Source organism: Diceros bicornis, chromosome 1 (assembly GCF_020826845.1).
Source record: "Diceros bicornis minor isolate mBicDic1 chromosome 1, mDicBic1.mat.cur, whole genome shotgun sequence".
NCBI lineage: Eukaryota > Metazoa > Chordata > Mammalia > Perissodactyla > Rhinocerotidae > Diceros > Diceros bicornis.
The window spans coordinates 21,594,354-21,608,531 of record NC_080740.1 but is presented as its reverse complement, the minus strand read 5'-3'; the positions used below and the strand labels follow the sequence as shown (position 1 = coordinate 21,608,531).

Below are 14,178 nucleotides of genomic sequence, written 5' to 3'. Positions count from 1 at the left end.
GGCCCTGCGCTAACATCTGTTGCCAATCTTCCTCCCCCCGTTTTTTTTCTTTTTGTCTCCCCAAAGCCCCAGTACGTAGTCATGTATTGTAGTTGTAGAGTTGTAGCTCTTCTGTGTGGGATGCCACTTCAGCATGGCTTGATGAGCAGTGAGTAGGTCCGTGCCCAGGATCTGAACCAGCAAACCCCGTGCCGCCAAAGCGGACCGAGCGAACTTAACTGCTACGCCACTGGGCTGGCCCCTTTATTTCCCCATTTTAAACAAATGATATCAAACTGTATAAATCGTTCTGCACTTTGCTTTTTGTTTTGTGTTGTGTTATAATGTCTTTTTTTATTGTTTTTATTGAGGCCATATTGGCTTCTAAGATTGTGTAATTTCAGGTATGCATTATTATATTTCAGTTTCTGTGTAGACTGCATCATGTTCACCACCAATAGTCTAGTTTTTATCGGATTACTTTGCTTTTTTCACTAAACAGTATAATGCATCTTAGAGGATTTTTTATATAAGTACATAAAGCACTTCCTCCTTTTCTAATGGTTCCTTAGTATTCCTGTGTATGAATTAATGGACATTTAGATTTTGTTTACTGTCTTTTGCCTTACAAACAGTGCTGCAGCGAGTAACCTTGTATAGGCATCATTTTACTCAGGCACAAGTAAATCTGAAAGAGAAGTGTAAGTGCTGAGTCGGTTTTCCATCTGCTATTTTGATAGCAGTTGCAAAATTGCCTTCCTTAAAGATTGTACCAATTCACATTCCCCTCATGAGTATTTCCCACACCCTTGCTGAGTGTGTATGTTAGCTGTTTATATTGCCAAAAAAAAAAAAAAGTTGTTCTCTTCTGATTTCTAATTTTTAATTTTGTAGAATGTTCATGAAGAAGTCTTACAAGAATATCAGAAGATCAAGCAGGTAGTTATCATCACTGTTGGTTTTCTGACCTGTAGTTGGGAAGTGTTATAAATCCACAGCCTAATTCCTCACTGTTTTTCTCATCTACAGTCTAGTCCCAATTACCACGAAGAAAAATACAGATGCGAGTATCTTCATAACAAGCTGGCACACATCAAAAGACTAATAGGTGAATTTGACCAACAGCAAGCAGAGTCATGGCACTAGAGCTCTGCTTGGACCAGAAGATGTGAATAAACTTAAGCTTATTTATTTAAAATTCCAAATGAATTGCTCTAAGATTCTAAAAAAATGAAACTTTGCCTATTGAAAGTTTCAGTATTAGTAAACTTGAGTTACTTTTTTTTTCATTTTACTTTGCTTCCCTGCATTTTTGAAGCTGCTTTTTCTGGTTCTTTTTTTTTCCCTCAAGACTTGTGTTTGTCAATAGAAATAATTTTTTTTAGATATTGGGGATCCAGTGTCTATACTTCAAATCAGTTTTTTTTCCTTAAAAACTTGTGTTTGTCATTAGAAATGATCTTTTTAGATATTGGGGATCCAATGTCCACACCTCAAAGTTATATGTGTTTAAAAAAAAAAAACAGTAATGTACAAGGTGAAATGCTTTTGGATAAACATAAGCCTATTTTCTGACCTTTCTTAATGCAAACTCTTTGCCTTAAATGGTAGAATATTTAGAAATTTGCACAAAATACAAAAAAAATTAAAACATTGTTTTGGAGGGTTAAGAAATCGAAAGGTATATGAGTCCATGTATGTGTATAGATATACATACACATATGTATATACAGGCTGACTTGATCTAGAACAGTGAACCTGCCCTGCAAGTTAACCCCCCATTGCAATGGTTGCCTTAAGGTGTTTGCTAGTTGTGTACATAGTGTGGTTAATCATTAGCTACACTGCTTCCCAACTGATTACAGCAATGGGAAGCACACTGTGGCCTACCAGCGTCTGAACGAGTGTGCTCAACCTGTCTGTGTGCAGAGGTGGTGTGGATGTGAGCGTGCTTGAAGGAAAAAAAGCTGCTACTCTCAGTAGGCCAAACGCTCAGGTTCAACAACTGACGAGTGTTACTGTAGGTTTTTTGTTTTTTTTCTTCTGTCAGATTGCTACTTCTATTGTGGAAGACAAAAGCATTTCCATTTCAACAGTTTGTCAGCTTTATTAATGTTGGGCAAAATCGATATGTTATAAAAATGAAACAGATCTATAGTTTTGGGGCAAAATTATAAAATTAAACATGTAGGTAATCTATTTATATACTGCTATAAAGTATTTTTTGAAGAGAGATATGCAAAGAAGCTATTACCTACATGAAATGTATATTTAAAGATTTTTTTTCCATCCTGGGTACCAGGAGTATAAAAAAGAGCAGATATATTTACCATAACATACTGTGATTCATCAAACAGCACAAACTTTCATTTCATGGAGTTTATCTGTTGACGTTGGTTTAAACTATCACTTGTTTTATCATGTGGGAACATAAGTTATGTGGTCAAAAATATAAGGACTTTGAACTTATGTTGATTCAAGTTGTGTTGTCTTATTGTATTGTCTTTTCAAAGTGCTGCCAGTTGAAAAGGGAAGCATTATGTTTACAAATCTGTTTTGAAATGTTTGCCAAAATTTTGGTAGTATCTTTAATAAAGATGTTTGTCTCCAGCATCCAAAAAACTAAATAAATAACTTTCTTGTGTATGGCTGTAAACCAGAAAATGTTGGTGTCTAGAAAACCTGAGAGAGCATGTAGATGAACTTTTCTCTTTGGAGTTCTCCTAAAACATTAACTGGAAAGAGTAGATAATATAGGAAAAGTGTACAAACTATACAAAGACTGAAACAAGACCCTGTGCACTATAACTCTGTAACGTTACTACGGAAATTTGATTTCTGTGTAGTTTGGACCTCCTAGGGCATTAGATTTCTTTTAGCATTGAGATCCCTGGTGCTCTTCCTTTTACCTCAGAATTGGTACAATCATTTTTAAATGTTCATTGATTTCAAACTTTCAGTGGAAAAAAGATAGGAAAGGAAACCTAATTGGGGATAAATTTGGTCCTCCTCTTATGGTGGAGTCTCTGAGGGATTTGTCTGTAGGTGATGACCTCGTTGGTGTCATTTCTTGGACATCTTGGCCTTTTAATCAAAGATTGTGTGCTGCTATTTGCTATGAGCGGTGTTTCTCAAAAGCAAGGTGCTTGGACCACTTCCATCACCCGAGCTATACCCGGGGTATAAGGCCCATGTATCCACATTTTCATAAATATCCTCCAGGTAACTTTTGCAAGCTAAAGGGGGAGAACCATTGCCTTGGATGTAGCGCTAAACCTTTAGGTCCCTAAATCTCCAAGTCTTGAACTGAAGTTCAACTACTGACTTTTTTTTTTAAGCCTAGCCCTATCAGCAGGTGCAAATCACTTTTCCCCTCTACATGATATGAGGCACCCTCTCAATTGTTTCACTGCCAATTCTTATTTCAGAACTTGTTTACAAACAAGCCTTCCAGTTGGTTAATCGTCAGCCCTTGGAGCTCCTACCCACCTACATCAGCACATCTTCTGGTTTACAAATAGGGTAATAATGGAAGCTGGAGATGCTTTATGAAAATCCAGCATTTCACACCCATAGACTTGACCACTTACCTATAAAAGCCTTAATTTAGATGTCTGTTGTGTACCTTGGGCAGATCCTTGCAAAATATATATCTGTCTGGTCAGTCGCAAATTTGAGAGTTGTAAATCTCTGAATCTACTATCACCTGTGGTGGCTGCATCCTGTTTGAAGATGGGGATGAGCTTGTTAAAATATTTATAATCATTCTTCATCTCCTACTGTAAGATTTTTAGATTCTCTCAAATAATTGCTGCAGGAATGGGTGGCCACTTAGTATTAGTTACTATGGTGGAAGAATTTATTTAGGGGTGTTTTTTTTTGAGAGAGAGAGAAACAGTAAGTATAAAACAGCACTGTCAAGATGAGAGAATGAGTTGTGTTATTTTTTCATCACATTTCATCTAAAATAATTTGAAGCACTCTTGAAGAGTTTTACCAACACCCATAAATTAACTCCAGATTGCATGAACAGCTGATTTAATACAAACCAAAAAGAACATTAACTAGATGTGGTTTTGTTTTTTATGTGGGGATTTCATTTCCTATCTTGTTGGTTATTTATTTCCCTTGGAATAATTCAGAGGGGTTAACTTTCAGCTCTGAATGGTGATAGATGTTCAGTACTTGCTCTCCTAAAAGTAATTGGTGTAGTCAGTTTATGTCATTGTTCCATGCATTGATTATAAAAATTCAGTATTAATTTTCCTTCATCTCTGATTGATCTTTTAACCTTTACAGGAATTTTCTTTTCCCTTAAAGTATTTCACATTATGTAAAACAAACGCATACTTGCGTCTTAGAAGCAAGATGTTGAAATGAGGTTTAGACACCAATGGTCCATCAGTTCCAACACTCTGATTGGTTGCCTTACCCCTTCCGTTAGTACAGTCTTTGCTTCTGGAACTTGGCTGAAACTCTTTAGCCAGTTCATTGTCTTTCTGGCAGTGTGAGTGTTGAGTCACGTATGTTTGGTATATGCCTTTACTACTTTTGAAGTTCTTACAGTTTATTACTTGCCTAAATGTTACTAAATCCTTTTCTTATATGTACTGGATGAGGGAAAAATTATAGCTAGCACTTGGAGAGGAACCTTTGGGGAAAGGATATTAACTGACACTACTAAATGAAGGCAACAGAAGATGTTATCAGTGTACTTTGTAACCCGAAAACTGAACAAGGCCGTGAGGCTCATTTCAAAATATTTTGAAGTGTTAAAAATATATATATATTTACGCTGTTTCTCAGTTGTTCCATCCCAACCGTGTCAGGACTCTCAAAGGTGAAGTGTCACAGGGACTTCTCAGTTGTTACGAGCTCAGCAGCTGTGGTGGCCCCTGTTGTTCTACCACAATTCCAATTCAATAAAAATGTTAACTTTGCAATTCTGGTACTTGTTTTTCCTTTGTCTCATTTCAAGGCTCTTAACTTTGTCTTAAAAAAAGAAAAAAAAAAACCTGCAACAAAGTGCTCTCTGATGCCCTAATGTAAGAGATCCTCCTGGGACAGAGAGATTACCGCTGGTGACTCTAGGAAGTAGGAGCAGGGTGTTTGCTCCAGGTCCTGCCTGTTTTATAAGGACATGCTCTCTAGGGGCGACATCTGCTAGGGGAACAATAATCATAGTTACTATCTATTGAGGGTTTCCTATGTGTTACACACTTTTTGCATGCATTGTCCCATTTCTCCTCACCACAAGCGTGTTATCCCCATTTTATAGGTGAGTAAACTGAGACTTAGAGAAATTGAAACACTTGCCCATCACACAGCAGGTGACCAGTGGAGCCTCAGAAGCCTGGCCCCAGTGTCTGTGTTCTTAACCACTTCTCCATACTGCCTCTCATTTGTTGGTACCTATTTAGGGTTGGAGTAATCTTCACAAAGTGACAAATCCACTGACACCACACAGGCTGATAAACCCTTCTGATTCAAAGGAGGCTAGAATGTGGGGGTCAGGGTGATCTCTACTGGATTATTCTCAGTTGATTTTATCAGAAATGATAAAATTAGAGGCCAAAGTACTTTTTGAGAAAAAGTATGTTTCTCTTGTTTTTGAATGTGTGCAGTCATAGCAGTGGGCTGTTTGAAGGAGATTGGGGCAGTGCAGGTAGAGATAGGAGGCAGGGGTAACAGTCTTGAAATCACACTGTCTTTTCATATTAAAAGGCTGTCTCCGTAACAGACTTCAGCCCTAGAGAGTATCCAGTCTGAATTAGACATAAGGACATTCTCTTAGCTGGATCTTTAACCTCTAGTTTCTGCAAGTTTTCTGAAGGAAAATGGAGGAAGAAAGGAAAGAAGCCTCAATTAAGCATTGGTACTAAAAACCTAGACTGTTCAGTGCCAGCAGTGATTCTGGTTAGGTTTACAAGGAGCCTCAAGGATGAATGAGGTTCCTAATGTTATAATTGTGTCAGTAGCCCTCCCCCCCGGACATCTGACATTGTACTTGTCTTTTACCTTAACTCCTTTCCTCAGCTGTTTAGTGAAAATATGCCTTCTTACTGGGTTATGGAAGAAGTTCCATTATTGTTTGTAAAGCACTCTGGAGTTCATGAAAAACAGCTACCTAAATTGCGGATATTCTGCTGCATGCAGTAGGAAGAATTTGTTGGAGCATTATTTTCCGGGTGAGAATGAGTCCATTTTGACTGATTGCAAAGGGGCATAGGCAGAGAGAGGCATGAGGTTTCAAGATGGGGTGTTTGGGGTTTGTTTTATTGAATGCTAGACCTACACGTATCTGCTCCACTGATTTTACCTTTCTGAGATTGAGACGGGAGGCTGGCAGCAGCAGTAGGTGGCTCTGATATTTTTATGATTGCTTAATTCTCAAGATGGGGTCAGATGAAAATGACGGTGATGTGTCATTTTCAACTCCTGTCTGCTTAATTCAACTAGCCAGCCAGGCTGGTTTGTCTTACTGTAATTAAATACTTGGTACAATGAGGGAATTTGTAGATGGATGATAAGAATTCTACATCTGGGTCTATGAGATGTAGGCGAGTGCTTCCTAAAGATGAGCCCACAAAGCTAGCCACCACGTTTGAGTTCTAAATCTGGGGCTTCTAAATGGCCGACTGCCTTTCTCCAGTCATGGATTCCGCTGGGATTACGAATTTCCACTGTGGTGTAGATGGGCCGCGTGATCTACCTGGCCAGTCTAGACTCCTTTTGCTCTTCCTATCCCAAAGCCTTACTTAGGGCTCACTGTCCCCTTTGCACCACCAGCTCCACCCACCGCCCCTTCCTCACTTAGCTAAGTCCTCCTTACCCTTAAGATCTCGGCTTAAACATCACTTCTTCCAGGAAGCCTTCCCTAACCTCTCCAATTAACTCGGGTCACCATGGTATATGCTCTCTTTGATCTTATATGTCTCCTTGGTGGTATTTATCACAATTATAATCAAATGCTAATTGTATTATTAATTAAATAAGTTCCATGAGAGTAGAGACTGTCTTGTTCACTAGGATGTCCCCAGCACCTAGCCTAGTGCCTGGCATGTAGAAGGTACTCAAAGATAATTTATTGAAAGAATGAATGAGGCAAGCCATTCATAGATGTTTAAAATTCATGTGGCCAGAGGATTTGGATTACCCCAAGAGTCCACTATATCATTCTGGTTTGTGTGCTTTACCACTTTATCTTCCCGAAGTCATGATTTGGGAATTACCTATGGCAGACTGACTTCTTTACTTTGGGAATCCTTTTGCCATGATTAACTGGACACCTTCAAAGGGGACAGCTCTTTCCAACACTGGCATTGACCCCCTCTAGTCACCTCTGGAATATGAGCATCTATATTGGCCTATAATGGTTTGGAATATGAAATGAAATGGTTTAAAAAGTGACTGTTTTATCATAACTGACAGGTTCCGATTTCATTTCCTAATATATTTTTTCAATAGCTTTTCTCTCACTTCTCAAGGGCGTGATAGAGGACAGCAATCTAAAGATAGTGTTGTATATCGTTTCTCCATCTTCATTAAGCATCTCTGTGGGACTCCCATGTTCCTTTCTTTAAATTCGACATGTGGGGGCCGGCCCGGTGGCACAAGTGGTTAAGTCCACGCGCTCCGCTGCGGTGGCCCGGGGTTTGCCAGTTCGGATCTCAGGCGCGCACCCACGCACTGCTTGGCAAGCCATGCTGTGGCGGCATCCCATATAAAGTGGAGGAAGACGGGCACGAATGTTACCCCAGGGCCAGTCTTCCTCAGCAAAAAAAGAGGAGGATTGGCAGATGTTAGCACAGGGCTGATCTTCCTCACAAAAAAAATAAATAAATTCGACATGTGCTTTTATTGACATTTATTTTCTGCCTAGCACTTCTGTAACCTTCCAAGCTGTAGACCTTTTGACAATAATCAAAGGACTTGGGGATTCTTGTAATGATTGAGCTAGCAGAGCCCATCAACAGCTTCTAGAACAAATGCCTTCATTTAAGATGACGAAATGAAGATGTTTAAATGCCAGCCCACAGCAGAGCAGGATTGAGACCCCAAGAGCTTACACTCTTCCTAGGGAGGGGCTGAAAACAGCCTAGCAGCCACTACTGGAAAGTGGTACAAAGACAGGGACTGGTCAAGTGCCAGATAAGATGTGCCAAACGCAAGTGGTTCAGAGCACAGAGTCAAGCCAGAGAGCCTGGCTTAGAGTCCTGGTTCTGCCACTCACAAGCTATAGACCATGGGCAAGTTTATAAAGCCCTCCAGCCTCAGTTTCCCCTTGAATGGGACAGTACCTGCCTCAGAAGGTTGTTGTGATAACGTATATGTAGAGTGGTGCATGGCACCTAGTAAGTCTTCTATATGTATTTTTATCGTTTATTTTCTAATTATTTCTTTCCATCCTTTATTTCAACTTGGAGAGTTTTGTAGCAATATACCAAACCAGCGGCCAGCCAGAACTGAAAACCCTATTGGGTTAATTTAGATTTTTGCATAACAGTGATTGAGCTCCTATGGTAGATAAACACAACCCAGGACATTTTAAAGTCTCTGCTCTCAATTGCTCCGTGAAATAAGTTTTCTCTATGAATCTTTTCAAGTACCACATTAGCTTCTCAACATCATGGCTACCAGTGACTTAGATATAGTGCTGATGCGTTTGTTCTAAACTTGAGCTTAACTTTTCATATTCTATTAATTCTCTTTTCCAGTTGTTTTCACAATGGAGAGTTTAAAAAAAAAAAAAAAAAGCCTTGTTGTCTGTCAGCCTAAGTGCTTCTTGCCACCTAGTTACTAGAGGGGGTTGACATAGTTCATTTCAGGTAAGATGCTTTGGGAAAAAGTCTGCTATGAAAATGACTCTCTCTTGCACCTGTAAGCTTTTCCTTCTCTCAAGGATAGAGTTCATTTAAGTCAGCCTTGTCAAAGGGGTGCCAGGAGGGTCTCCAGGGGTCTCGTGGCCACCTGAGCTACAGAACTCTGCAGCTGAGAACAGCTGTAAGGAGACACTGGGGACTGTTGGCAAAGCCACCTCCTATCTACCCTCAGCCTTCGTTCCTCTCTCTGCCCCTGTTGACAAGTCTTTATTGCTGTGGTAGCCAATTATCCCCACCCCACCTGCTCCTCCCTTCTCTTAACTCACTGTTCTCACCTGGGTGAATTATGATGGCTCCTCCCTTCTGTTAGGGTGCACATCTTATATTTTTGCTCTGTCTTTGATTAAAAATGACTTGGCTTATAGGCAGTGAGAAGACTAGTTCAGAACCAGGAATCTGCAAGCTAGGCATGAAGAGTTTGGGAAGTAAAGTTGAAGATGCTTTGTGGCGTAGAGAGCAAAGAATGGAACATGGCTCTGAGTCCTCGTTCTGAGAGTTACCCCCTGTGCCTCAGGGCTGTTTGCCTAAACCCCTGGATGTTCTTTCATCCTCTCTCATAAATGAGGATAGGACCTACGTACCAGGGTTATGTGAGGATTAAACAGAGATTGTTGCATTCAACCAGAGGGACTGGGTGGGGCAGTCATAAAGCCAGGGCCCCGCCATTTGTTCTCCTGTGTGCCCCTGCAAACCCGCTTTGGTGACTGTTTCTCTGCCCTCAGCGATGGAATCTCTGGCAATTCTCATAATTCCTCCAGGACAGCTACTCCTAGATGGTAAGTCCTTAGGTCACTTTTAGCACAGGTCTCATTTCAGTAACTAATAAGTCTAGTCTTGTATAGTAGCTAAAACTTGGAAATGCATTTAAAATTAAAGCTCCTCTCTTTCAGCTTAAGCCTGCTTTAGGGCGGAAGCCAAGTGTTTTTTGCCATTCTCCCCGCTCCTCCCACCACTCAGCATCCCCCAGGGCTGAAGGAGCAGAAGGTAGGGAGGAGAGATAAGGGGCAGGAGAGGCCTTATTTGACGGCACCTCTGAAATCCGGCCTGGACTTCCTCGGGGCCTTGTCAGAGCCCGTCCTGGGGGCCTTGGACGGGCGCCCTGCTGAGCTTCTCGAGCCTCTCAGAATGTTGCAGGGCCTCTCCTTTGGCCAGCCCTCCAGTAGCACACCACCCCCCCTTCAGACAGGAAGCTAGTAGCTTAGGGCCCCTTTCTCAAGGCCCATGCCAACATGCCATCTAGAGGTGATATTTCTAGTCTCTCATCCACCCTCCCACCCCAGCCATAAATAAAAAGGAGCACTTTGGGCCTGCCACCTGTGAGAATGCAGTGACCTCCTAAATGTATCCTCAAGTCTGTTGTAGGCTTGGTTTTTTTTCAGACATGAATCAGATACCAGACCTCTGCCTCCCCCAAGCTTGAGGAGTCACAAATCAGGTTTTCTTTTTTTAAAAAAAACATTTTTATTGAGGTATGATTGACATGTAAAAAGCTGTACATATTTAATGGATACAACTTAATAAGTTTGAGGATAAGTATATATCCATGAAACCATCACCACCGTCAAGGCCACAAACATATCACCTCCCAGTTTCCTCTCGCCTCCTTTATTATTTTTGTGTGTGTAATAAGAATACTTAACATAAGATCTACCCTCTTAGCAAATTTTAAGTATACAATATTATTAGGTGTAGGCACCATGCTGTATCGTGGACCTTCAGAACTTAATCCTGCATAACTGAACTTTATACCCTTTGACCATTGTCTCCCCATGTACCCTCCCCCAGCCCCTGGTGATCACCATTCTACTCTGCTTCTATGAGTTTGACTATTTTAGATTTCATACATAAGAAAATACAGTATTTGTCTTTCCGTGGCTTATTTCATTTATCATAATGTCCTCCAGGTCTATTTGTGTTGTTGCAGATGGCAGGATTTCTTTTTTAGGCTGAATAATAGTCCACTGTATATCTGTATACCACATTTCTTTATCCATTCATCCATCAATGGACATCTAGGTTGTTTCCATATTTTGGTTATTGTGAATAGTGTTGCAGTGAGCATGGGAATACAGGTATCTCTTTGAGAAATGAATTTCAGTTCCTTTGGATAAATACTCAGAAGTGGAATTGCTAGATCATATGGTAGTTCTATTTTTAATTTTTTAAGGAACTTCCATACTGTTTCCCACAGTGGCTGCTCCAGTGTAATTCCCACCAACAGTGCACCAGGTTCCCGTTTTTCCACATCCTCAACAACATCTAAGCGGTCTTCATGAAGCCGCTCTCATTAGCCTATGGTGAGGGGAAGCACACTCTCACTCTCTGTAGAAACCCTCTGATTTCCCACATCCACTGACTTGTCAACTTCAATGCCTTATGCCAATGAGAGGAGCAAGAAGCTAAGGGGAGCAAAACTGGGTTTTTTGACAACCTCGTGCATATGTGGTCTGACATCTTGCTTTATATCGTGGGAGGAGACAGCATCTATTGTCTTGTGACTCCAACTAAAGCTGTCAGAAAGAGTCCTGTGTTAAACCCTGTTACATATGTTTGTGAATTTTCAGTGCTAGCATTCGTGGAGTCATCCAACAATATTTATGTGCACCCAGGCATTGTGCTTGGTGGTGGGAATACACCATTGAACAAGACAAATGAGAATTACACAAATTATTTGATTCCACTTGTGGTAAATGCTGCAAAATAAAAGGGTAGCCATGAGACTGAATAATAAGGGGACAAGGGCAATGAGGGAATGGGGCAAGGCTCCCCTGGGAAAGTGGCATGGAAGCTAATGGATGGGTAGGTGGATGACGGATGAGTAGGAGTTGGATGAGATGAGAGTGTACCAGAAAGAGAACATGTTGGAAAGGGCTTAGGAAGAAGGCCTTTAGCACTCACTGAATGCATGTTTATCCAAATCGCTTCTCATTAACAAAAGCCATTTAGGATCTACCTTTTTGTTGTTGAACTTGTTCCCTCCATCCTGCTTTGCCCTTACTAAGCATTTCTGGGGAGATGAAGCCCAGACATGATTCCTTCCTGGGGTCCAGGCACTTCAGGTTATTGCCTTATCGGAGGCGTTTTGGTACTTGAGGTTCATATTTAGTGGCCCTCTCATGTTGCTAGTAAGTTCTGAGGAAAGTTTCCAAAATAGCTATCAGTTTAGTAGCCTGTGGATCTCAAACCAGTCCGTGAACTTTCACATGGGAAAACCTGAGCTGGGGAAGAACAGTGACTGCCTTTCTCAGGAACTGGCGAGCCTGCCGTCTTCCCTGAGGTCGGAGGCTGGTGCAGAATGAGTGCACAGAGAGCTAAGATTGGCAGGTGCCCTCCATTGGTGGAGGTTTCTGGGGTTATAGGAAGAAGTCTTGGCCACAGTGATAGAGCCCTATCAGTCAGAGGCAGTTTCTCTGAGAAAAAAATAACATCTGTACTGTTAAAGCTGCCAACCAATTCTCTCTGGTCAGCACCAGGCAAACCGTCTGTGGGGTGTGATTCTAACAAGGTAATTGGTGGACAAGCAGGAAACTGAAACAGGAGGGGATGGAGAAGGATGCCCAAAGGTCAGAGAAGCTGAAAAGCGCACTTCTGGGAGTGAAAATGAGCACAAGCAGGGAAGCAAGGGGGATATTTTCTTATAGACCACTTTACAAGGTACAATGCTTTGCGCCTTTTCGCCAACAGTGCTCAAGTGCTCAAGCGAGCCTCTCTTTAAGCCCTTTTTACATGAGGTGGGACCTCCCACCGAGAACAGGCCCAGAGGGGTCATGTGACATCAGTGCTAGGAAAAGAACAGAGATCTTATCACTCTACTGTACTCCACTTCCTGCCAGCATGCCCCAGGAGCTTACCCTCTCAGACTTGGTGCTGATCCCCAAGATTTACCTGGTGACTAAGGGACCCAGCAACGTCTCCTCACAGCCCACTCATGTTCTGCCTCCTTGAAATTCAGTATTTCTTCTAAGAATGTTGAAATAAACTCCTATTTACAGGAAGTAAAATTTCCATTCCCCACCGGCACTCTGGGCCAGGTGTTCCTCTTTGCCCCTGCTGCTTCAACCAGCTAAACCCCTCCGTCTGCTGTGAAAATGCCTCCCTTTCTGCTACCACCACCCTTGAGTTCTGGCCATTCCACAGATCACTGACGGCCTTCCCAGCTCCCATCCACTATTGTAACCACCCCCTCCTCCTGTATTCTGCCCGGAGACGGGATGTGCTCCATCCTGACCAGACTAAGTTTCTACCTGGCAGTGGGAACAGAATCTTAAAGGACACTCCTAAGCAAATCAATTTCATCAGGTTATCTTTCTAACTCCCTGACCATGACTGCTATGGTCAGATTAGTTCGTCCTTTGTCTTTTTCTTAATCTGTTGTAAAAAGAAAAAAAAAAAAAAGGGTCATTTCTGCTCTGCAAAAATTTCAAATATTACATAGTAAATAAAATACAAAGCAGAAGCCCCCTGTTCTCACTCACCTACCTCAGGCTCCAGAGGTAGCCACTAAGAGTACACAATTTTCTCTTTTGTTCAAATAGGATATCAAACTATACGTGTGCAACTTAATTTTTTACTGAACAACATTGCTTGAACATCATTCCATGTTAGTCCCTGTTGACTTATTTCATTCTTTTTAACAGCTATGTGGTATTCCATTCCTTATATCATAATTTCATAATTTAACCACTCCTGATTAAGATTCAGATTATTCCTAATAGCGAAAAACTGAAATCACCAACAATGGCCAGATGAATCTCTCTTTTAATTAAATGGTTTAACATTTTAGTCACTATCCCTGCTGACAGTCTCTACCTTACCTTGCCTTACTCACCAAATCCTCTTGAAGCATGAGAAAACCGTAAAATTTAAAGACTGTCTAAAGGATGTTCAGGATGTTTTGTATTGTACAAATACAAGAATTTAAAGTATTGTATGTCAATTTCTAGAAGTGATAAGTACATTTTGTTTCTTGAATTCAGCAACCTTCGATGGTGGCTATAGCTCCATGCTGTGAATGAGAAGAGAAGGAAAAAAAGCTAACTTCCGTACTGACAATTTTGGACTATTAGATTATATATTATATGTTTATATTATATATTTATATGTTTAGGATTTACAGTAGTTACACAGTCCGTTCTTTAACCATAATTTTGCATGCATTTGGTTTAGTTCTATATTTAAATGGATTCAAGACTCTACCTAGTCCTTTGACACTAAGCCTTCCCCTTTCCTGAGACTTTATTTTGATTCATCTCAAAATAGATAACTAGATTTTATTGTCCACTTTTTTCTCTCATTGAATGTCTCTGTGAAAAATCTG

The 14,178-nt window shown here is 41.0% G+C and overlaps 1 protein-coding gene across 1 annotated transcript in view; it reads left to right on the top strand.

The window, feature by feature from the left end:
• Positions 1 to 4,922, top strand: part of ELL2 (elongation factor for RNA polymerase II 2) — a 75,983-nt gene extending 71,061 nt beyond the window's left edge. The window contains exons 11-12 of the mRNA XM_058533606.1: positions 874 to 918; positions 1,009 to 4,922. Of these exons, the coding sequence (XP_058389589.1) occupies positions 874 to 918; positions 1,009 to 1,125 (162 nt within the window). The 3' untranslated portion in view covers positions 1,126 to 4,922. The remainder of the gene's footprint in view (positions 1 to 873; positions 919 to 1,008) is intronic.
• Positions 4,923 to 14,178: the final 9,256 nt, after the last annotated feature.